Genomic DNA, 21,522 nt, shown 5'->3' with positions numbered 1-21,522 from the left:
CACGAGAACGGGGCCTTTTCTGCAGTGGCTCCCTGTGCATGGAATGCTGTCCCCAGGGAAGTTCACCTGGCGCCTTCATTATACAGTCATACCTCGGGTTACAGACGCTTCAGGTTGCGTTTTGTGGGTTACGAACCTGCCGAAACCCAGAAGTACTGAAACAGGTTACTTCTGGGTTTCGGCGGTCGCGCATGCGCAGAAGCACTAAATGGCGCTTTGCACATGTGCAGAATCGCATCCTGCGTGTGCGCAAACGTGCCGCTGTGGGTTACGAACGTGCATCCTGCACGGATCACGTTCGCAACCCGAGTGTCCACTGTATTCCTTTGGGCGCCAGGCAAAAACATTCCTTTTTAACCAAACCTGATTGACATCCTATGCCCTTTTAAAAAGTGGTTTGTTTTGAGAGGTTGTTATTGGGCTATTGTTCTTATTTTGATTTTATATGTTGTGTGAAGCGCCCCAAGACCTCCGGGTATAGAGCGGTATATAAATTCAATGAATGAATGAATGAGGTTGCCTGTGGATACCTGGCTGTAGAAGGCAAAGAGGCGGAGGCGTCGCAGAGGAGCGAAGAAGAGCGCCGGGATGGCTATCTCGATGACGTAAGTGGCCACCACGCTGAACTTCTGGAACCAGACGGGCAGCTGGTGGGCGAACCACGAGGCTGGCGTGGGGATGCACTGGGTCTCGTAGTGGTAGGTTAAAGCTGGGGAGACAAGTGGTTATGGGATGCCTAAAAGGATCTGGAACGAGGGGTTCAGAAAGGAGATTCTGACCAAACATTCTGGCCACAATGTGGGATGTAATCCATTGGATCAGTCAAATGCAACATTCATTCTTTCCCTAGAATGGGCACAATTAGGGGGACATCCTGTTTCACGGCATGTGACCTGGGAGATGGACATGGATCTGGCTGACTCCATGAAAGAGCCGAGTCACGCAGCCATTTTCTCAGCCTTGATTTCTAGTTTTTGTCTCTCTCTTGTTGCTGTTCTTTTGCTAACGTTAAATAAGCTGGAGTTCTTGTTATTAAATATACCAAGAAAAAAGCGCACCAGGAACTCAGGCCAATGTAAGTTTCAATAGCAGGAGTGATCCCTACTCGCTAATCAAAAGTCAATTTTAACAAAAACTGATCCATTCAAAAGTATGTATTCTGACAAGGATTACAAACTCTAACAGAGATTACAAACTCATGAAGATACGCATAACACAATAATTCGTTACAGAATTAGAGAGAAGAGTTTATGAGGAGAGACAAGTTCAGGTTAGTCCATAGATTCAACGTGAAGGTCTTAGTTTCAATCACTGAGCAAGTCAGAAGTCAGTTATGAATCTGAAACCAGTAAGTTCATGGAAAACGCACAGAAAAGCTCAAGATACATGTTGATCTACCCACACGTAGTTGTCATCTCTGAGAAACGTAGAAAATAACAGGATACATTTATCCGAAAGTCTTCAGACTTACACAACCGTTTAAAAATTAGCTGATGAAGGTGAATACATCGAAACAGGGCCCTGTCCTGGTTTCTGATCCATCATTGACTTCTGACTTCTGCTCAATGATTGAAACTAAGCTGTTCTTTTGCTGCCTGATTGCTCTCCTGCCACCATTTTCTTATCCCAAATGTGATTTTGCTGTCTGCCGGCTCTCAGCCAGCAGCACACGAGTCCAGTCTCCACGTGAGAAGCTCAGTTTCTTTCTGTAACTACTAAGTAAAGCCTAACTTTCAGGGATCAAACCGTGAACTGAAACGTGAGTAAACCTTTTGTTACCTTACTCAGAAAGACTCTCGTGTCTTTATTCTTTTAAGAGGGATTAAAGGGGACACCAGGAAATAATCTTAACTAGGAGATTCAAACGAATCTGCAAACTAGCTTCCACCTATATCACTTCACTAGTGTGAGTGAAGGAAGGCTAATACTTATTCAATATATCCTTTCTGACTAGCCTTAACATTCCCACAAACAAGAGCCGTTTGAGGTTTACGACCCCTTCCTGATTTTATAACACTACGGCTTTCAAATCCAGGCCTTGCCTCTTCGTTTTGCTGCCGCGACTTCTTCGCCTGTGATTTCCCCACTGACCTGTGAGCCCCCACCAGGTGGGGCAGCGGCTGGTCAGCTTCACCACCCCCGAGGCGAACATGAGGCGGAAGAGCAGCCAGCGCAACAGCCAAAAGGTCACTCCGTCGTGGGGCCGCCAGGCCGTCGTGCGCCATTTGAGCAGGTGCAGCGGGGCCACCAGCGCCGCCAGGAAGCCCGTCTCCAGCAAGAGGCTGTCCCTGGGAGGGGGAGAAAGATACAGGGAGGTTGGGGGAGAAGTCAGGGGAAGCCACCCGCTCTGGGATGCCACCCTACACACAGACACACAGGGTCAACGCCTGGGTCTCATTATTTTTTTACAGAATGTTTAAGACAACTTTTGTTAAAAGACCAGAAGCCTTTTTGCTAGGTATTACAGGTCAAGTCTTGCCAAAAGAGTGGAATAGACTATTTATGTATGCCACAACAGCGGCTAGGATGTTACTAGCCCAAAGATGGAAAGACGACAAGATACAGTCATACCTCAGGTTACAGACGCTTCAGGTTCGGTTTTTTCAAGTTACGGATGAGCCGAAACCTGGAAGTACCGGAACGGGTTACTTTCGGGTTCTGGCGCATGCACAGAAGCGCTAAATTGTGTTTTTGCATGCGCGGAAGCGCCGAATCGCAACCTGTGCATGCGCAGATGCGCCACTGCGGGTTGAGAACGTGCATCCCGCAGAGATCACATTTGCAACCCGAGCGTCCACTGTACCAACCAAAGAAGAATGGCAAGAAAAACTGATGGAGTAGGCGGAAATGCAGAGCCATCTTTTCCGTAGGGCTTAGTGGTGCGTCGCGCCAGGGTGCCAGCCTCTCAGGGGTGTCCTAGCGAGTGGAGGAGATGCGCGGCTTTGCCGGGGGGCTCCCCTTTCCCTGCACGCCCGCCAGCTGCGCCCCGCCAACCATAAGGCTGGTGGGCACGCAGCTTCCCTCCCAAACCTCTGCGGGGATCGCTCTCCCACAGCGACATGGAGGAGAGTTGTGTCCACCCCCCATGGCTGGCAGTGAGTAGCTGTGGGCACCCCAACACTAGCCGTGGTAATTTGGGGGCGCTGGGCGGATATTTGCACCCCAGTGCTGCATCTGCTAAAGACGGCCCTGCTGAAATGGCAAAAGTAACTGGAAAACTAAGAGACAAGGACCGTAGAGACTTCAAAAAGGACTGGGAACCGTTTATGTTGTGCTTACAGAAACATTGTAAAGATGTGGACTCACTAGCAGCGTTTAAGCATAAAAGTTAAGAGGTAATAATGGGGAAACAATAAAGGGTAAGATGTAATACAAAAAGATATGGCACAAAAATGATAAGATTACAAAAATATTTAAGTAAAAGATTACAAAATTAAGGTAAAATAAAACAGGCAGGAAAAACAAATATTCAAAGAACCAGAAGAGGAAGTTGAGGGAAGTCACAGGAGAGGGGAGGGAGATAGGGATTTATAGATTATTTTTGTGACAATAATGATTGTGTTCAATATCAAATTGTAAAACTTAATAAAAAATATTTAATCTATTATTATTATATTACAGTCGTACCTTGGTTTTCAAATGCCTTGGGAGTCGAACGTTTCAGCTCCCAAACAATCAAAAACCAGAGGTGACTGTTCCGGTTCCTGAACGTTCTTGGGAACCTAAACATCCGACGTGGCTTCCGATCAGCTGCAGGAACTTCCTACAGCTGATCGGAAGGCGCGCCTTGGTTCCCGAATGTTTTGGAAAGTCGAACGGACTTCCAGAACAGATTCCGTTTGACTTCCAAGGTACTACTGTACTTATTAAACCTGTACACCGCCCTATAACCATCGATCTCAGGGCGGTTCGCAACAGAAAAATTAAAAAAATATAAATTCTGTCCTCCTCACCACCAAAATGCCAGATTCTGCTTCCAAACAAATGACGGCAAGCTTGCAGGATGAAGCAAAGAGGCGCAGAGCCCAGGGGCTACATCCTGCCGCTCAGCTCCTGACGCACAGCGACGCCACGGCCCACTTTGCAAAGCTGTCCGTCCTCTCTGCTCCTCAACATGCAGGAAAGCTTAACCAGGCATCCCCTGTCCCAGATTTTAGCCATCCGTGGTCTCAAGGATTGGATGTGCACGTTCCGTCCCCCAGTTTATGCAAACAATAATTGCATAATTGCCGTCCTCTTTAATCCCCTTTTCTAAAACGGAAGGCTGAGAGCAAAGGACATGCAACACACACACACACACACACACACACACACACACACAGCCTGGATGTCATTTGCAGTCTGCCGTCCCCAGCAGGTCAGAGAAAGGAAGCGCCACACCCAAAGTCTGGATGTTTAATGTTTTATTGTGTTTTTAATATTCTGTTGGGAGCTGCCCAGTGTGGAAACGCAGCCAGATGCTTGGGGTATAAATATTTATTACTATTATTATTATTATTATTATTATTATTATTATTACAGTGGTACCTCGCAAGACGAATGCCTCGCAAGACGAAAAACGCGCAAGACGAAAGAGTTTTCCGTTTTTTGAGTCGTTCCGCAAGACAAATTTCCCTATGGGCTTGCTTCGCAAGACGAAACGTCTTGCGAGTTCTTGCAAGTTTGTTTCCTTTTTCTTAAAGCCGCTAAGCTGTTAATAGCCGCGCTTCACAAGACGAAAAAACCGCAAGACGAAGAGATTCGCGGAACGGATTAATTTCGTCTTGCGAGGCACCACTGTATTATTATTATTTATTATTATTATTATTATTATTATTATTATTATTATTATGCAATATGCCACTTACCACTGGAAATACAGGAAGACCTGTCCAACCTGTGGGGAGAGAAAGGGGAGAGCACACATCAAACGGGGTTCAGACCCCCTCCGTCCATTCCATTTCGACTAATTATTTTCTTTGCACCCATCTCCTGGCTGCAGCACCGCTGGCAAAAAACCACCCCGGCAAATCTCACGGTTTTCAGATACAGCCGCTTGCAGATTTCGGTGGCCAGCTTGCCTCTGGCTCCCCCACTACCTCGAACGCCCCTCAAAGGCTCGGGACGCTCCAAATATCTGAAGCTTCGCCTGCTTCCCTACAGACCCTTGTCTGTGCTGAAATCGGCAAAGGGGACCCTTTTGGTGGACCCCCCCCCCACCTCCCATCCGCAGAGGTTTGGGTGGAGGCAGCCCAGAGGGTGCCTCTGCGGTGGGACTCCCTCCCCACAGAAGAACTGTCACTAACCACTTTTCAACAACTGCCAAAGATGCGCCAGTTTACCCTGGCCGTGGACTCCCGAGTTGAATACCGTATTTTTTGCTCTATAAGACTCTTTTTCCCTCCTAAAAAGTAAGGGGAAATGTGTGTGCATCTTATGGAGCGAATGCAGGCTATGCAGCTATCCCAGAAGCCAGAACAGCAAGAGGGATTGCTGCTTTCACTGCGCAGCGATCCCTCTTGCTGTTCTGGCTTCTGAGATTCAGAATATATTTTTTTCTTGTCTTCCTCCTCCAAAAAACTAGGTGCGTCTTCTGGTCTGGTGCGTCTTATAGAGCGAAAAATACGGTACTTCTGAATATTCCTATTCTTGAGACTGCAATCTGTTATACTGGTTCTATTTTAAATCGGTGTTTCCCAAACCCATTTGGGGCTACTACCCCCTTGGTTCCCTAAACTCATCCCCAGATCCCCCTGCCCTATTTTAAAAATTTTTTTTAAAAGGCATCATTCAGAAGAGCGATTTGCACGACCCACCAAGGATGGTAATAGTGTTAGGTATCATTCGTTAAGAAACAGTAAAAGGGTGCAGAGAACTTTAAGGACTTTTTCTGTGAGTTCTGGGTGGGGTTTTCTAGGCTGATTAGGCACAGATGGTAATATGTATAAAGGAAGAAGTTGCAGTTCAAATTTGCCTGCAGAAAGAGAACACCCACACACTCTGCGTTTGTAGTTTTGTGTAGTGGTAATGAAACTTTTGTTTGCATATTTTACACCCGTCTTGTGGTTCTGTCGCGTGTTGCCAGAAAGATTCAGCTTCAATAAATAGCACCATGAAATTCAAAGAAGGAACAGTGAGTTGCACCTTTCTTCGAAACCCAGCTAAAAATGGTTTGGTTTAATTAATTGAGCCAATCTGACGAATTCAATCTGGCGATTCCTGCTTTTCAAAGTCTAACAGTCCTTTACTCCCAACGCCCTTTAAAAATATGCTGGGGAGAGGGATATTATTGGGTTGTCATTTATGTATCTTGTGCTTTTATACTGTACAGTAATACCTCGGGATAAATGTGGTTCAAGTTAAGCATTTTCAGGTTGCGCTCCGCAGCGACCCGGAGGTAACGGAGCGCGTTACTTCTGGGTTTCACCGCGCACGCATGCGCAGAAGGTCAAAATGACATCACGCACGTGCGTGGAAGCAGCGAAACACGACCCACACACGTGCACATGCAGGTTGCGTTCACTTCAGGATGCGAACAGGGCTCTGGAACGGATCCCGTTCGCATCCCGAGGTACCACTGTATTGTGATTTTAGCCTGCAGTAGGGCAGCATACAAATTTAATTTAATTTAGGGCAGTATACAAATTTCATAAATAATACTCCTGAGCTCCTCTGCTGCCCCTAGCACCCCCCCCAATAATCTAATTGCCCCCTCTTAGGGACACTAGTTCCCACTTTGGAAACCACTGCAATAGATTGCTTTGACCCTCCCTGAGACCTTAGGGTGAAGGATGGGCAATAGATCCAACTGAGAATAAATAAGAAGAAGAGGGATGCAAGTGGCAAGCGCGTTGTGCATGCCCGCTCCCTGCGGAACAGTGCAGGTTTGGGTTTCCCCCAATGCATGCAACTCCCCCCCCCCGGTGAAATCTCCACCAAGATCTTCCCGCAGAGGGCTGCACGGCCCGCCAACTGGACCTGCGCCTCGCCCGCCCCCACGCAGGGAGGGAGCCAAGACGGAGGAGAAGGATGAGGGCCGGCTGCAGATTGCTGGCGCTGAACCCAGCTCCCTTGCCACGGGCTCGGATCCAGAGCCGCTCCACCGCCTGCCCAACCCGCCAGGAGGTCCCGGGGGCTGTCAACTCGTGACAGCAGAATGGCGTGGGAAGAGGAACCCGGGAAGAAGGAGGGAGAGCGCAGGCCTGGCCCCTTTTTCAGAGGACGTCAAGCTCTCGGGATCAACCCAGCAGCTGCCACCTTTGGGCCAAGGATTTGCAATTTGGGGAATAGCAATGGAAGCAGGAGGAGAACCTGCAGGATCAGGCCAATGGCCCATCTAGCCCAGAATCCTGCTCTCACACTCAGGGCCGGGTTTAGGTATGATGAGGCCCTCAGCTACTGAAGGTCATGGGGCCCTTGATATGTCCAGCTCTCCTTTTTCCACAACAAATGGTTGCTGCTTTTTGTGTTGAATAGATGCTATATGGTCATTGATGGACCTCATAGGTGTCTCAAGCCATTTGCACATTGCCATGAAACAGCCCATGCAGAACGTAGGCACCTTATATATAGAAAGGAGCAAACCAGGGATATTTCAGGGAGTAGGCGAGCAGGCGGGGCCCGTGACTTACATCATAGGAGCCTACACAACACAAAACACTGTTGCTGCATGTAGTTTTTATTTTATTTGTTATCTTATATTTTGGAAATGTACATCCAGGGGGTTTTTTCCCCTTTAATTTTTTGGGGGGCCCTAAGCTATAGCTCGCTTAGCTTATATGTAAATCCGGCACTGCTCACACTGGCCGACCAGGTGGCTGCGGGGAAACCCAGAAGCAGGATTCAAGCATGAAACCACACTCCTCTCCTGTGTTTCTCAAGAAATGGCATTCAGGAACATTGCTGCCTCTGACTGCGGAGACCAGAGCATGGGCCATCCTGGCTATCAGCCACTGACAGCCGTCTCCTCCTCCATGAATATGTCTCAATCTCTTTTAAAGCCATCCGCGTTGATGGCCGTTGATGCCTCTTGTGGCAGGGAGTTCCACAGTCTAACTAAGAGGAACTTTCTTTTGTCTGACCTGGATCTTCCACTTCTTTGGATATTCATGAGTTCCAGTGTTATGGAGGAGAAAAAGCCTTTGTCTATCCATTTTCTCCACCCCCAGAATAATTTTTTAAGCTTTCTATCCCGTCGCCTTTAAGATAAACCCCTCAAAAACTGCCTGCATCCCTTTGGTAATTCTGACGGCCCTTTTCCAAACCTTCTAAATTCTCAACCTCTCCAAAGCTCTCCCACCCCACTGGCAGAGATTCTCCCATCAACCGGGACGTGGAAGACATCTGGGGCTGGATCAATAGGGCACAGAACAGAACGGAGAGTCTGTGCCCAGAGGGAGATGCGACGACAAGCGCCAATTCTGGTCGCGGGAGGATTCCTGAAACGACCCACCCTTCCCCAGATCTAGGTCAGAGTTTTGTCTGTCCGCTGGAATCCTCTGCGCTCAAACACAGCCTTAAAAGGAAGGAGGGAGAAGACAGCCTGGTGGAGGAGACTGGAATGTCACTCTGAGATGCTCTAAAAGCAAGGGAATCCCTCTCCACGCTGTGACTCCCCTGACCTTAGGGAAGAACGCAGGAACATCTGAAGTGGTACCCAAAACTCTGGATGAACGGTGACTCAGGGCTTGCTCCTCATCTGAAGCCCCTTCCCTCCTGTTTGGGGGTTAAAGCCGGCCTCCCTCCTTCGCTCCAAGTCATCCCGATCTTGGAACAACGCACTACAAAATTCTCGCTCTGTTTTTTCCTTCTGTGTCAGCTGGCAAAAGGTTTGCCAGCTGACCTAGCCGAGCCGGGGGGGGACGGGGGACGACGACGGCGCAGAAGGCAAAGGGAGCACATTTCACGACACAGCCAAGTTGGAACAATTCAAACCCCACACAAAATATTGCGGGGGCTCACTTAACTGTGTTATTCCGCTGACTTAAAGCAGCGGCTCCCATAGTGGGTGGTACTACCCGCGGAGAGGGGGGGCAGTGAGATTACCTGGCCGGGGGTGGGGGGCTAAGAGCAAGGGGGCAAGAAGGGGGCACTGGAAGTGTAAAAGCTGATGTCACCGGATCAAGTTCACCCATTGCATTGATTTAAGCTACATAATTTTAACTGGATTTTGAATAAATGTGCAATTGTTTTGAATTTTACTGATTACTGTTATGTAGTTATTAATACCTCACCTTCCCCAGATAGGAATGCAATTTTACTGGGCTGTCATGTGGGTCACGCAACCTGCTATCCTGAATAATGCTATTCATACGGGAGGAGAGGGGGCACTGGGGGTGAGTTTACGCAACACGGGGATTTTTGACAGCTGCTGGCTTAAACCATTTAATACCCCGTCTTCCCACCCAAGAGACCCTAAAGGCTGCTGAGAATCCAGATTTTACACTCAAGTGGGCTCCGTCCAGTCAACCTAAATTGCATTTGCCAACAGCACAGAACGGCAGGCAAGGGGTTTTGCCTTGGCCCTCTTAGTTTTTTTCAGTGCTGCACATTGCCAACCGCCTTGAGCTCTTGGGCAGAAAATATAGGCATGCGCTGAGCGAAACGATGCGCAACAATTAAGAATACAGAGGCATTTATTTCCAATACAAAGACACCCCCAGCAAGGAGGAGATTTGCTCTTCGAGGGCCTAATTCCCCCCCCCCCAAGTAAGCAGCGGCCCCTCTGAGCTCCCGGGGCGAGGGTTTGCACGTGAGGAGTCACGGAAGAAAAGGCCCCGCTCCTGGGGGCCATTAACGCAGCTTGGCTAACAAGAGGCTGGCAGGTCTTTAAAGCCAAGAGCTGATGAGTGAATAAAACTGCCTCTGAAAGGTATCTAAGTCACCTTGGCTCTTTTATGGTTTTGATTTTGGCTGCTTATCTTGGGCTTCCAAGGACCGCCCCCCTCCCCTGCAAAGCACCAGCAAGCAGGCACCGACTGCCCCCTACTGCTGCCACACACACCCCAAGGCCACGCGCCACTTGCCGCCCTCCATACCTGATAAACGGAGAGGTAGAACGCCCAAAGAGCCAGGAAGACCAGGCTGTCTCGCAGAGGCTCCAGGATCAGGGCCCCGAAGGAGAGCAGCGTCCCCAGCAGGCAGAGCAGCTCCAGGCCCTGCTCCGTGTCCAGTCCCAGGCGTGGCCCCAGCCACAGCAGGGTGGGTGAGTCGCGCAGCTGCTCCCAGAAGCCCTTGCCAGTGAAGCGAAGCACCTTCCGGGCGGGCAGGATGCCATCCTTCCCATAGAGGCCTGCGAGGAGGTCGAAGCAGGAGGAGTTGGTGGCAGCGGCCACAGGCAAACTTTGTCCTGCCCACCCCTTTATGGGGGGCACGGCACCTCCGACCCCAACAGATCCCCCAGCTCCAGCCTTCCCCAATTCGGCGCCCTCCTGATGTTTTGAACTTCAATGCCCATCCCTGCAAAACACCAACTAGCCTGGCAGGCCCAACATCATCGGTCCATTTAACTCAGAGTTGTCGGCACGGACTGGCAGCAACACTCTGCGGGATCAGAGGTGGGGGGCTCTCCCAGCTGAAGATGCCATTAGGGACTGAACCCAGGTCTTTCGGCAAATAATTTATTATATACATGCCACCCATCTGGGTTGCCCCAGCCACTGGGCAAATAATAATAATAATAATAATAATAATAATAATAATAAATTGTATTTATATCCCGCCCTCCCCAGCCGAAGCCAGGCTCAGAGCGGCCAACAACAATAAAAGCAACACAGTTCACATAAAATCACAATCAATCAATTGAAATGCATTCTAAATCAATTCATTCTAAAATGAATTCAAAATCAAATTAATGGCAACCATTGGGCTAGAGTTCTGTGAGTTTTACTGAAGGGGGGGTCAGGCTGTGCCTTGGCCAAAGGCCTGGCGGAACAGCTCTGTCTTGCAGGCCCTGCAGAAAGATATCAAGTCCCACAGGGCCCTGGTCTCTTGGGACAGAGCGTTCCACCAGATCGGGGCCACGGCCTAAAAAGCCCTGGCTCTGGTTGAGGCCAGCCTAACCTCCCTGTGGCCCAGGACCTCCAAAGTGTTTTTGTTTGAAGACCGTAAGGTCCTCCGTGGGACATAGAGGCGGTCCCGTAGGAACGAGGGTGTTGGGCCGTATAGGGCTTTAAAGGTTAAAACCAGCACCTTAAACCCGACCCTGTACTCCACCGCGAGCCAGTGCAGCTGGTATAGCATTGGGTGAATGTGATCTCGCAGCGAAGACCCTGTAAGGAGTCTCGCCGCAGCATTCTGCACCCACTGGAGTTTCTGGGTCAGTCTCAAGGGCAGCCCCACGTAGAGCGAGTTACAATAATCAAGTCTGGAGGTGACCGTTGAATGGATCACAGTGGCTAGGTCAGGGCAAGAGAGGTAAGGAGCCAACTGCTTAGCTTGGCGGAGATGAAAAACATCAAACATAAACTTCCCTAAACAGGGCTGCCTTCACATGTCTTCTAAAAGTCAGGTAGTTGTTTATCTCCTTGACATCTGATGGGAGGGCATTCCACAGGGCGGGTGCCACCACCGAGAAGGCCCTCTGCCTGGTTCCCTGTAACTTGGCTTCTCGCAGGGAGGGAACCGCCAGAAGGCCCTCGGAGCTGGACCTCAGTGTCCGGGCTGGACGATGGGGGTGGAGATGCCCCTTCAGGGAGACAGGATCTGAAGCAAGTGTCCCACCCCCTGAACCACAACCCTTCCCCTGCTGCAATGGTCCCATGCCCCAAAAAGTATGTGTGGAGGAGCCCACCTCCCTAGGAAGGACAGTTGTTGTCTCAAAAGACAACAATGGAGTGCACCTCCGATGGTGAAGCCAAACTGCTGTGTTAGAAGCAACAAAGTGACCCACCTCCCCGGGCCGCAAGACTGGGCTGTGTGCCTGGAGGTCTGGGGCTGCCCAAAGGACAAGAAGCCCCCTCTGGACCTGGCTGATGGGGTCCAAAGGAAAGGAGAGCTTGGCTGTTGGAGATGCTGCAAGGAGGTGTACAAGGCACCATCCAACTGTCTTAGGGACTCCGGATTTGTGTAGGCTTTGCACATGACCCTTTTCTAATTGATTTTTGAATTTCATTGTCATTCTTGTTTTTATATTATATTTTATGCTGCTTTTACAATTAAGTGTTTTAAATTTGTTGTTAGCTGCCCTGAGCCCAGTTTTTGAACTGGGAAGGGCGGGGTATAAATAAAAATTATTATTACTATTTTCTTCTCCTAACGATGTCCCGCAGATGCAGCACAGGCTTAGGATCTGAATTCCCCTTCTCCTCAATGGGTTCCCACCCCAGGTGGTTGAGCCCCCCCTGCCCCACACTTCCCTCTGCAGAAGCTGCCTTCTTGACCGTTGGACCCACGCTGGGTCTCATCTGCTCAACCCACCACCTGCAGAGGAAGACCCCAACTCACCAGTGGGGACCACCTGGGAAGGACAACTGGGAGATTTTCCTGAGCGCGCAAGGGGCCACGGAAAGCAAAAGGACGGCTTTGGGCTGCGCGGGGGAAACTTCCCCCAGCTGAACAGGGCCCTGGGCTTGATTTTCGGCACAGCCTCCAGCCATAAGGAGATTAAGAGCTGGATTTTGAAGCATGAGAGGCCCTTGGCGGAGGTCCCAGAAGCCGGAGGGGAAGGAAAGGCTGGCAGGAAACTTACAGAAAAGGGGAAGAGAAACCAGGAGGGGGGGGGGTCTGGTCCGACAGTAGCTGCAGGCAGGATGGGCTGGGCGAAGGGGAAGGCATAAGTAAAAAGTGTGCAAGAGCTGACTGCAAGCCACATGCACTGACAACTTCACACCCCCCCCCCAAAAAAATCCTGCACCCAGCTTGCACTATTGCAATGTGGATGCCACGTGTTATGTGGAAAGGGGAGGGAGGGGCGCAGCAGAGGGAAGGGAAAGTTCCATAGGATATCCGGCCCTGGAGAAAGGGGGTGGCTGAGGGCAGTGGGCTCCGTTCCACAGCCGGGACTTGCTGAGAAGGGGCAGGATTTGGGTGGGGGAGAAGGGAAGGGGTGGGCTCTTTAGGGCGGATGGGACCGTGAGAGGAGACCTGCAGGATTAGGCCGACAGTCCGTCTAGCCCGGCATCCCATAGCAGCCTAATGCCCCATGGAGCCTAGGAAGGTGGATAGACTGCCGCTGGCCCTGGAGGTTCAATTGGAAGAGTCTAGCTGCTGGATCAGGCCACTGGCCCACTGAGCCCAGGTTCCCCAACAGGAAACCCGCAAGTAGGATTTGACCCTCTCCTCTGGCATGGTTTCCAGCAACAGGGCCCTGTGAGGAAGGGGGCCGAGCCATGGACCCCTTTAGCTGAAGAGGACTCAGATCAGCCGCCTCCCACCTTTGCAGACTCAAGACCCCCTTCTAACCCAAACACGGATTTGGGGACCCCTTAATCTGTCACCACGTACTTGCACAGGGGTCGTACACCTGCTGCAACCCACCTTGGATCAAGACCAGAATTCTAGGCCAGGGATGGGGAACCTGTAGCACTCCAGATGTTGTTCTCCTCCAGCTCCCATCAGCAACATCTGGAGAGTCCCAAGTTTGCCACCCCTGCCCTGAATAAAGCTGTTAGCAATGTTAGGGTATATTTCCACGGTATTGCATAATCACCCTGTGCTCCTACAGGAGGAATAACAGGACAAACATGAATAATGGGTTCACCCAGTGCCCTCCAGCTGTTTTGGACTATGATTCCAGCAGTTTTACCGTATCACCAAAGTTCGCCCCTGTCAACACGGTTAAGAGTCAGGTATGGAGGAAGCTGCAGTCTTCAACATCTGGAGGGCACCAGGTTGGAGACCCCTGCTTTGTACCAAGCTGCTCCCGGGGAAGCGGAGCTGGCGGTTTCGTCCCGCCTCCACCTGCCGAGCCAGAAGGGCGCCCTGCACAGACCCGACTCCGCTGCCCGGGCCGGCTCCTCCGAAGTTGCCAGCATCTGTCCCGGTCCTTCCAGGCCCAAGCCGACAGCCACGTCTCCCTCTCTCTCACACACGCGGGGTTCCGTGCATGCTTCCCTCCGGCCTCACCTGCAGCCCCCAGCTTACAATGCCTAGAATCCTCAGCATCACAAAATGCTAAGAGTCCAAAGGGACCCCCAAAGGTCATCCAGTCCGACCCGCTGCAATGCAGCCAGGCCCGGTTTCCGAGGACACCCGAACCCACACGCCACGCGCTCGCCCCCCGAGAGCTGCTACACACATTTCGTGCAGACCCAGCGAAAACCCCCCCCCCCCGCGCCCCCAAGGAGCCTCAAAACGCCACTTCCCGTGCAGGAGAGCAAGAGGGCACCTGAGCGCGTGCAGAGTGCAATGGCTCGGCTCAAGGCTTCCCGCTTCTCCCTCGCGGCCCTTAGCACAAACCCTGGCCCTCTTCCCAGCCCTTCCCCGGCGGCCTCCTCCCTCTCTCCGGCCCGCGGGGCCCTCACCGGCCCCCGGGACGGAGCCGAGCCTTGCGCAGCAGCAGCAGCAAGGGCCCGAGTCCCGGGGAAGGGAGACCCTTCTCTACGCCGCGCTTACCGGGGACCTGGACGTAGAGCGAGGCGAAGGCGGCGACGTAGACGGCGGCCAAGCCCCGCAGGAACAGCTGGCGGGCCAGGCGGGGCGGCTCGGCTCCCATGGCGGCGGCGGCGAAAGAAGCAGCCTGCGCTCGCGGCTCGCTACAATGTAGCCAACTTCGCCAGGGGGCGGGCTCAGAACGCCGGGGCCGCCGAGCTGATTGGCTCAGGCGCAGCGAAGGGGCGCGGTTAGAACGCCAGCGCCCAGGCGGGGCGCGGGGGAGGAGGAGGGCGGGGCCGGGAAGAGAGCCGGGGGCGGGGCCTGCGCTTAAGAAGGAGGAGGCGTCGCCGGGGGATGGCGTCACAGCGGCGCGGCTGCGAGGGCGTCACTGCGCCGCGACGGGCGGGAAAGACGAATTCGCGGAGCGTTGGGAGCGGCGCGCGAGGGAGCGAAGGGTGAGTCGGGGGAGGGAAGGGGTCGGGGGGGGGGTCTCCTGGTCTCCATAGCAACCGCGCAGGCAGGAACAGCCCTCCCACGGCGAGAGGGGAGGGGGGCGGAGCTGAGGCCAGTTGCACTCTGCACATGCTCAGGAGACGACGACGCCCACTCCCCCCCCGTCATTTACCCCCTTCGTTTATTTATTCGCGGGTCTCATTTGTTTATCATTTATTCCCTTCCTTTATTCATCGGTGTGTTTATTCTTTTTATTTATTTATTTATTTATTTATCTAACAATAATAATAATAATAAAATTTTATTTATATCCCGCCCTCCCCAGCCAAAGCCGGGCTCAGAGCGGCTAACAGTAAAAATAGCACAATTTACATAAAGCCACAGTCATTAAAATACATTCTAAAATCAATTTAGAATCAAATTAATTTGTTCAGTGGTTGTCGTAGGAGGTGTTAAATTTTCACACCGCCCAGGTTTTAGGTTTGATGCGGCCCTCAGCTCCTGAAGGTAACGGGGCCCTTTCTATGTCCAGCTGTCCTTTGTCAACAACAAATTGTCACCTTTTTGTGTGTGGAATATATGCTGTATGGTCATTTATGGACCCAATAGGTATCTAAAGCCATTCGCACATCACAAAATATGTATTTTATCAAAGTAATTGCTGAACTGAAATACAATTAAGTATATTAATAGAGAAATAATTAAGCTCTAACTTAAAATGATTTTTAATTCATAACAAACTTGATAATGCAAACACATTGGCATTTGGCAAGAACAAAAGTTCCTTTAGAAAAGGTTCCTTTAGCTTACATTTTGGAAATGTACATCCAGTGTTGTTTTTTCCCCTTTAATTTTTTGGGGGGCCCCCAAGAGAGTGGGGCCCTAAGCTATAGCTTGTTTAGCTTACACTGCCCCACCATCCTAGGATCATGGGGTGGTTCTCTGTATTAGAAAAAAACCATAAAAATACTTGGTGTTTTAATTCCCTTTACTAATTTGTTCGATTGTTGCTTCCCTTCATGCATTCGGTCGTTCAGTCCACCAATCCATCAATGAATTATTCATTCGTTGAATTTGTGACCCGCTTTTATCTTGCCCAGGGCAACCTAAAGCAACACAACCCCCCCCAAGCCACCTAGATATAGCATTAAAACCAAAAGGAAACGACCCTCCTGACTCCAAAAGATTTGTTCCTTTAATTGATTGGTTGATTGATTCCCTTCATTTGGCACCTCTGGTGCACAGGCTCTTCAGGGGAACTCTTAGGACTCCCTTACCTCTCCTCTCCCAACCCGCCTTATTCCTGTGACTCTAATTGAAGCTCTACTTTTAATATACTGTGTTTCAATTGTGGCCACCTGCAAGGGGGAAGAGCAGATAATTAACAATAACCATAAGAACAGTAAGATGCATTTGGCATCAGTGTAAAAATACGGGGTGGAGACCGGAGTGAAAACAGTTGCTTTATTTCAGGCATTTATGTACTGCCTGATAATCATAATTTCTAAGAGGCACACGTGAAGTGCATGCAAAGAACAGGATAGCAACTCTGTAAAAGTTTGGTGTTTTTTTCTCCTCCCCTCTCCCGCTTCTACACGGGGACTGTTTCTCTTTCTATTTCTCTATCTTATTTACGTGTCACCATGTTTAGTGCACATATAATTATGTACTTTTTAACTGTCAATAAAGATGTCGGGGGTGTGTGGAAAGAGAACAGGAATGGTTTACGATTGGAAGAAAGGGGCGTGCCCTTATAATACACGCCTTTCCTGTGGTGTGTTTGGAAATTGCCTTGAGACACATGGAACAGGTGGTTCATGAATTGATAAGTGATAGTAGATTCTGCAAGCTTGTCCAGCAGGACAGAATTCTTAAAAAAAAATAATAATAACAATTTCAACATAACAAAATATCAAAACATCTCATTATTTCCCCCCATTTCACCTCCCCATCAAACCCTGCCTCCCTCCTCCCCTGAGACTTCCCTCAGCTCCTCTCTGATTTCTCAACCCATATTGTTCTCTGCATACTGTAAAATTGTATAAATCCTTATATTATCTATCTACTATGTTAATCAAGAAATTTGTGTATGTTTATTCAAAACCTGCCAAGGCGTCCAATTCATTTTGTTGTCTTTTTGAGTAATGTGTGAAAGGTTCCCATTCTAGGACAGAAAGATTTTTTTAAAACATTATTTCAGGTGTTTATGTAGCATGTTTGCAAATCGCCTTGGGACACATGTAAAAGTTGATATGTAAATTGATGATAAATGGGTAAAGAGGGAGTCTTCGGCATGGGGTAGAAAACAAGACCGAGGGTTCTGAAGCTAGGCTGCTTGGTTTTGCCAAGGTGTGGAGCCTGATGGTGGGTTTGAACCCTGGCCTTCCAGGAGGTCATAGTCCCTACACTCAAACACTCCCTGCCACTCCTCCCGTGGCTGGAAAGGGGTTGGCTCAAACTCTGGTTTACTAGTAAAACTGAATTACTTTGTTGTGAAATGACGCATATCTAAAAAGCATGTCCCCAACGTGGGAAGTTTGGAAAGCCACTGTACCACACTGGCTCCAGTTCTTAATGGGTGGGATTATGCAAGTCGCTCTCTCCTTTATTTTGGTTATTTGTTATCTGAACAGTAGGCTAAAATGTTTGGTCTTTGAACAGCGGGCAAAGCATGAACCTTCATGCCTAAAATGCATTAAACCCCTGGAGTGTGGGTCTGTTCTGGATGGGATTTGCTGCCATGGAGGACGTGGAGTCGCGTTTCGTGCACTTCCTCAAGCCGATAAGGGACCTCACTGCGAACTGGGCGGTGGATGTGGCAGCTCAGCTGGGAGAATACCTGGAGGAGGTAAGTGCCTCTATTTACTTCTGCTTTGGGGGAGAGCATGTGTGCAGGGAGCTGCTTTGGCAAGGGAATCTCATTCTACCTATGGCGTCTCTGCCTCTGCAGAGTGAAACTCTCCTTCTAGCTGCGGGCGGGGCTTTAAAGGAGGAGTAGCGCCTGTCTTCTGTGTCCAGGGCAGCTGTCTGCCAGCTCCATCGGGTACGCAGGCTGGCTGAGACCCTCCCTGCCCACAAAACTGTCTCGCCAGAGTGGTGCATGCTCTGGTTATCTCCCGCTTGGACTACTGCAACGCACTCTATGTGGGGCTACCTTTGAAGGTGACCCAGAAACTGCAACTAATCCAGATTGTGGCAGCCAGACTGGTGACTGGGAGTGGCCACCGTGACAACATAACACCAGTCCTGAAAGACCTACATTGGTTCCCAGTACGTTTCCGAGCACAATTCAAAGTGTTGGTGCTGACCTTTAAAGCCTTAAACGGCCTCGGTCCAGTATACCTGAAGGAGCGTCTCCACCCCCATCATTCTACCCGACACTGAGGTCCAGCACCGAGGGCCTTCTGGCAGTTCCCTCACTGCGAGAAGCAAAGTTTCAGGGAAGCAAGCTATGGGAGATGCAACATGTCTCCGTTTGTTCCCTGTTAAATTGGGATATAAGCAGTACCCTTAGTTGCTTTTTGAGGGTGATATGATTGAAGAACAAAATCAAACAAAGCTCTTGCTGTCTGTTAGAATTAGTTTGCCAAAACAGAATCTATTATTCCTGTATTCTCTTGTCACCTCATGTATTTATTTTTTTAATCCTGCAGCTGGCGCAGATCTGCATTTCATTTGATAATGGCAGAACCACCATGAACTTTACAGAAGCAGCAATGCTCATCCAAGGTTCTGCCTGCATCTACAGTAAGAAGGTGAGGTGGCTATCAAGAATGCTCAAACTAGATGGACCATGGCACTGCAACAAAATTGTTTGGCTTAGCAAACCTCCATTCTTGCCTCTAAACCTGTTGCCTTTTTTCTCTTTTTTCAGGTGGAATCTCTCTACTCACTGGTCTTCCAGGCACTTGATTTCATTTCCAATAAGAAGTTAGTTGAACTTTTTTTGAGGGGGAGGGAAGATTTTCACTTCCGGAGTGGCTAGAGCTCTTCATATTTCTGTCCTGGAATCCCTCACCTTCCTCTGCCCATTGTGTTGCCTTTGACTTAGTTACAGTCAAACCTCGGTTGTCAGACGTAATCCGTTCCAGAAGCCTGTTCAACAACCGAGGTGCAGCTTCCCTTTGGTTGCAAGAGCTTCCTGCACTCATGCGGAAGCTGCGTCAGACACTCGGCTTCCGCATTTACTTCCAGGTTTTTGACGTTCGGGAACCGAAACATTCCAAAACGGAGATGTTCGCGATCCGAGGTTTGATTGTATTGCCAAGATAGCTTTGTCTCTCTCCATTGTTTTTTTACTTTAGACAAATCTTTTAAGTTGTCAGGTGTACTTTTTTCTAATATTGGCAGCAAAAATTTGGTTAGTGGAGCTGAATAGCTTCCTTTTCTGGAAGTTTTCTGGCATTGAGAGAGCTCTAGGTTTATGTCCTCATATCGTGAAGGACAACAGTAGTGCCTCGCAAGATGAAATTAATCCGTTCCGCGAGTCTCTTCGTCTTGCGGTTTTTTTGTCTTGCGAAGCACGGCTATTAGCAGCTATTAGCGGCTTAGCGGCTATTAACGGCTTAGCGGCTTTAAGAAAAAGGAAACAAACTCGCAAGAACTCGCAAGACGTTTCGTCTTGCGAAGCAAGCCCATAGGGAAATTCGTCTTGTGGAACGACTCAAAAAACGCAAAACCCTTTCGTCTAGCGAGTTTTTCGTCTTGCGAGGCATTCGTCTTGCGGGGCACCAATGAATTTTGTTTTGCTGCTTCATTTGTCTTAAGTTGGCATGTCTTTCGCCTGCTCGTTTCCTGCTGCCTCGTGTTATGACCGAGGGGCTAGGTGTTTCCACCATTCCTCTCTGTGTGTTTTATTATAAGAGCAATTCCAGAAACACAGCTCCCCTGACATGCTAGCTTCCTTGCTTGCAAGGAGAGGTGCTGTTGTTTTGACATAAAACCACATTTGTCTATGTACTTCGAAACCCACCCATCCCACCATTTGTAGATAGAAATGATCAGTGCAAAGAATTTTACACTGGCTTATTTTTCTGACTGCATCCAACCAGTCATTACTATAGCAGTAAGTAGCCAGAAAGTTCTGTGGTACCGAAGACTCGGGACTGCAATACCTCAAGGACCGCCTCTTCCTATATGAACCTTCCCGGTCCCTGAGATCATCTTCTGAGGTCCTCCTTCGTGTTCCTCCTCCTTGAGAGGTCTGGACGGTCGCAACACAAGAACAGGGCCTTATCTGCAGTGGCTCCACAACTGTGGAATGCTCTCCTCAGGGAAGTTTGCCTGGCGCCTTCATTATACACCTTGAGGCGCCAGGCAAAAAGGTTCTTTTTAAACCAGGCTTTTGGTGGATCTTATTGACATTCAACACCCTTTTAGAATGTGGCTTTGTGTGGGGGGGGGGGTTATTGGGTTACAGCTTTTGGTTTGATTTTATATGTTGTGGTCTTGTTGCGAACTGCCCTGAGACCTCTGGGTATAGGGCGGTGTATAAGTTGAATAAATAATAATAATTAATAATAAAAGAAGTTGAAAGGCTGAATTACAGCCATTCTTAAAGTGGGGAAATTTCCCATCTGTGCCCCTCCAACCATTTTCTCCACGGCTCACAACCTTATTACACGGAGCGGGTTCAGGAAATTGCTTCTCCGTGTGAAAAAGCGGAAGGTCGTTTTCAGATCACCCAGGATCCTGTCCCCATTGCCCTGATGAGCTTTGTTGTTGGTCATGTTTGCCTGGCATGCTCCTGGGGTCTCCTGGGGGTGGTGTTTGTCATGGTGTCATTGTATCTGGCGTCCCGTTGTCAATCATATAGCCTGACTCTGCCCTATAGCCAGCGAACCTTGACTGTAGTATTGCCTGGTAACCTGGATTCTGAAATTGCACTCTTCGGGGGTCTTTCATTTGCTTGAAAGAGAGAGGGATTCAAATTTTAAAAACAACAATTTGCTCTGATTTTCCTTTTCCCGTGACTCTTTCCACTCCCACCGATTAGGCGTGAGAAGCAGGCTGCATCAGTAGGAGAGGATGGAGTTGACAGAGATGTCAGCAATGGACCAGCAGCAGAAGAGGAAAAGGTGAGGTCCATTGTCGTCGTGCAAGAGAATGTGTCCATGTTCTCTCTCCCTCTGCAGGCAAAGCTGTTCTCTTGACTGGGCCAAAGGCAGCAACAGAAACTGGCTGCAGATGGATTCTGCCAGAGCAGCATCAAAGCAACTCTTGCCTGTGGCCGTTCTGCTTCATCCATCTGTAGAACAGCCTTTGCCAACCTGGCAGCCTTCAGGTGCTGGGCTACAGCCTCCCATCAGCTGAGGGGATGTCCTAGTTTAACTGGGGGGCACCAGCTTGGCAAAAGCTTTAATTTTTGCTCTTGGTGATGACTGCAGGCTTCTTCTAGTTGCAGAAACGTACAGGAAAATGCTGCCAGCAATCTCTTTGTATAAATTACAGAGGGGCGGCTGGGCTTGCCAGCTCTTGCAGAAGCAACATCAGAGTCCTGCAGCTCCTTCAAACCTCACAGAATCATAGAATTGTAGATTTGGTTCCGGTCCTGTATAC

At 49.7% G+C, this 21,522-nt stretch overlaps 2 protein-coding genes across 5 annotated transcripts in view; one reads left to right on the top strand and one right to left on the bottom strand.

The window, feature by feature from the left end:
* LMF2 (lipase maturation factor 2) overlaps nucleotides 1-14,692 on the bottom strand; it is a 32,948-nt gene extending 18,256 nt beyond the window's left edge. Inside the window, exons 1-5 of the mRNA XM_081022810.1 lie at nucleotides 14,533-14,692; nucleotides 10,017-10,270; nucleotides 4,848-4,876; nucleotides 2,092-2,288; nucleotides 531-709 (exon numbers count right to left, since the gene is read on the bottom strand). Of these exons, the coding sequence (XP_080878936.1) occupies nucleotides 531-709; nucleotides 2,092-2,288; nucleotides 4,848-4,876; nucleotides 10,017-10,270; nucleotides 14,533-14,632 (759 nt within the window). The 5' untranslated portion in view covers nucleotides 14,633-14,692. The remainder of the gene's footprint in view (nucleotides 1-530; nucleotides 710-2,091; nucleotides 2,289-4,847; nucleotides 4,877-10,016; nucleotides 10,271-14,532) is intronic.
* Nucleotides 14,693-14,889: 197 nt separating this feature from the next.
* NCAPH2 (non-SMC condensin II complex subunit H2) overlaps nucleotides 14,890-21,522 on the top strand; it is a 31,144-nt gene continuing 24,511 nt past the window's right edge. Inside the window, exons 1-5 of one of the 4 annotated variants that reach the window (XM_081022889.1) lie at nucleotides 14,890-14,966; nucleotides 17,626-17,812; nucleotides 18,618-18,719; nucleotides 18,839-18,894; nucleotides 20,960-21,041. In XM_081022889.1, the coding sequence (XP_080879015.1) occupies nucleotides 17,690-17,812; nucleotides 18,618-18,719; nucleotides 18,839-18,894; nucleotides 20,960-21,041 (363 nt within the window). In that variant the 5' untranslated portion in view covers nucleotides 14,890-14,966; nucleotides 17,626-17,689. Of the gene's footprint in view, nucleotides 14,967-15,179; nucleotides 15,201-16,504; nucleotides 16,527-17,606; nucleotides 17,813-18,617; nucleotides 18,720-18,838; nucleotides 18,895-20,959; nucleotides 21,042-21,522 lie in introns of those variants that run through there. The other 3 variants (XM_081022891.1, XM_081022890.1, XM_081022892.1) reach the window with 3 other exon arrangements.

This window comes from Podarcis pityusensis (genome assembly GCF_964106645.2).
Source record: "Podarcis pityusensis genome assembly, chromosome: 10".
NCBI lineage: Eukaryota > Metazoa > Chordata > Lepidosauria > Squamata > Lacertidae > Podarcis > Podarcis pityusensis.
The sequence above is the reverse complement of the archived record's forward strand: the minus strand, read 5'-3'. Positions and strand labels throughout refer to the sequence as shown.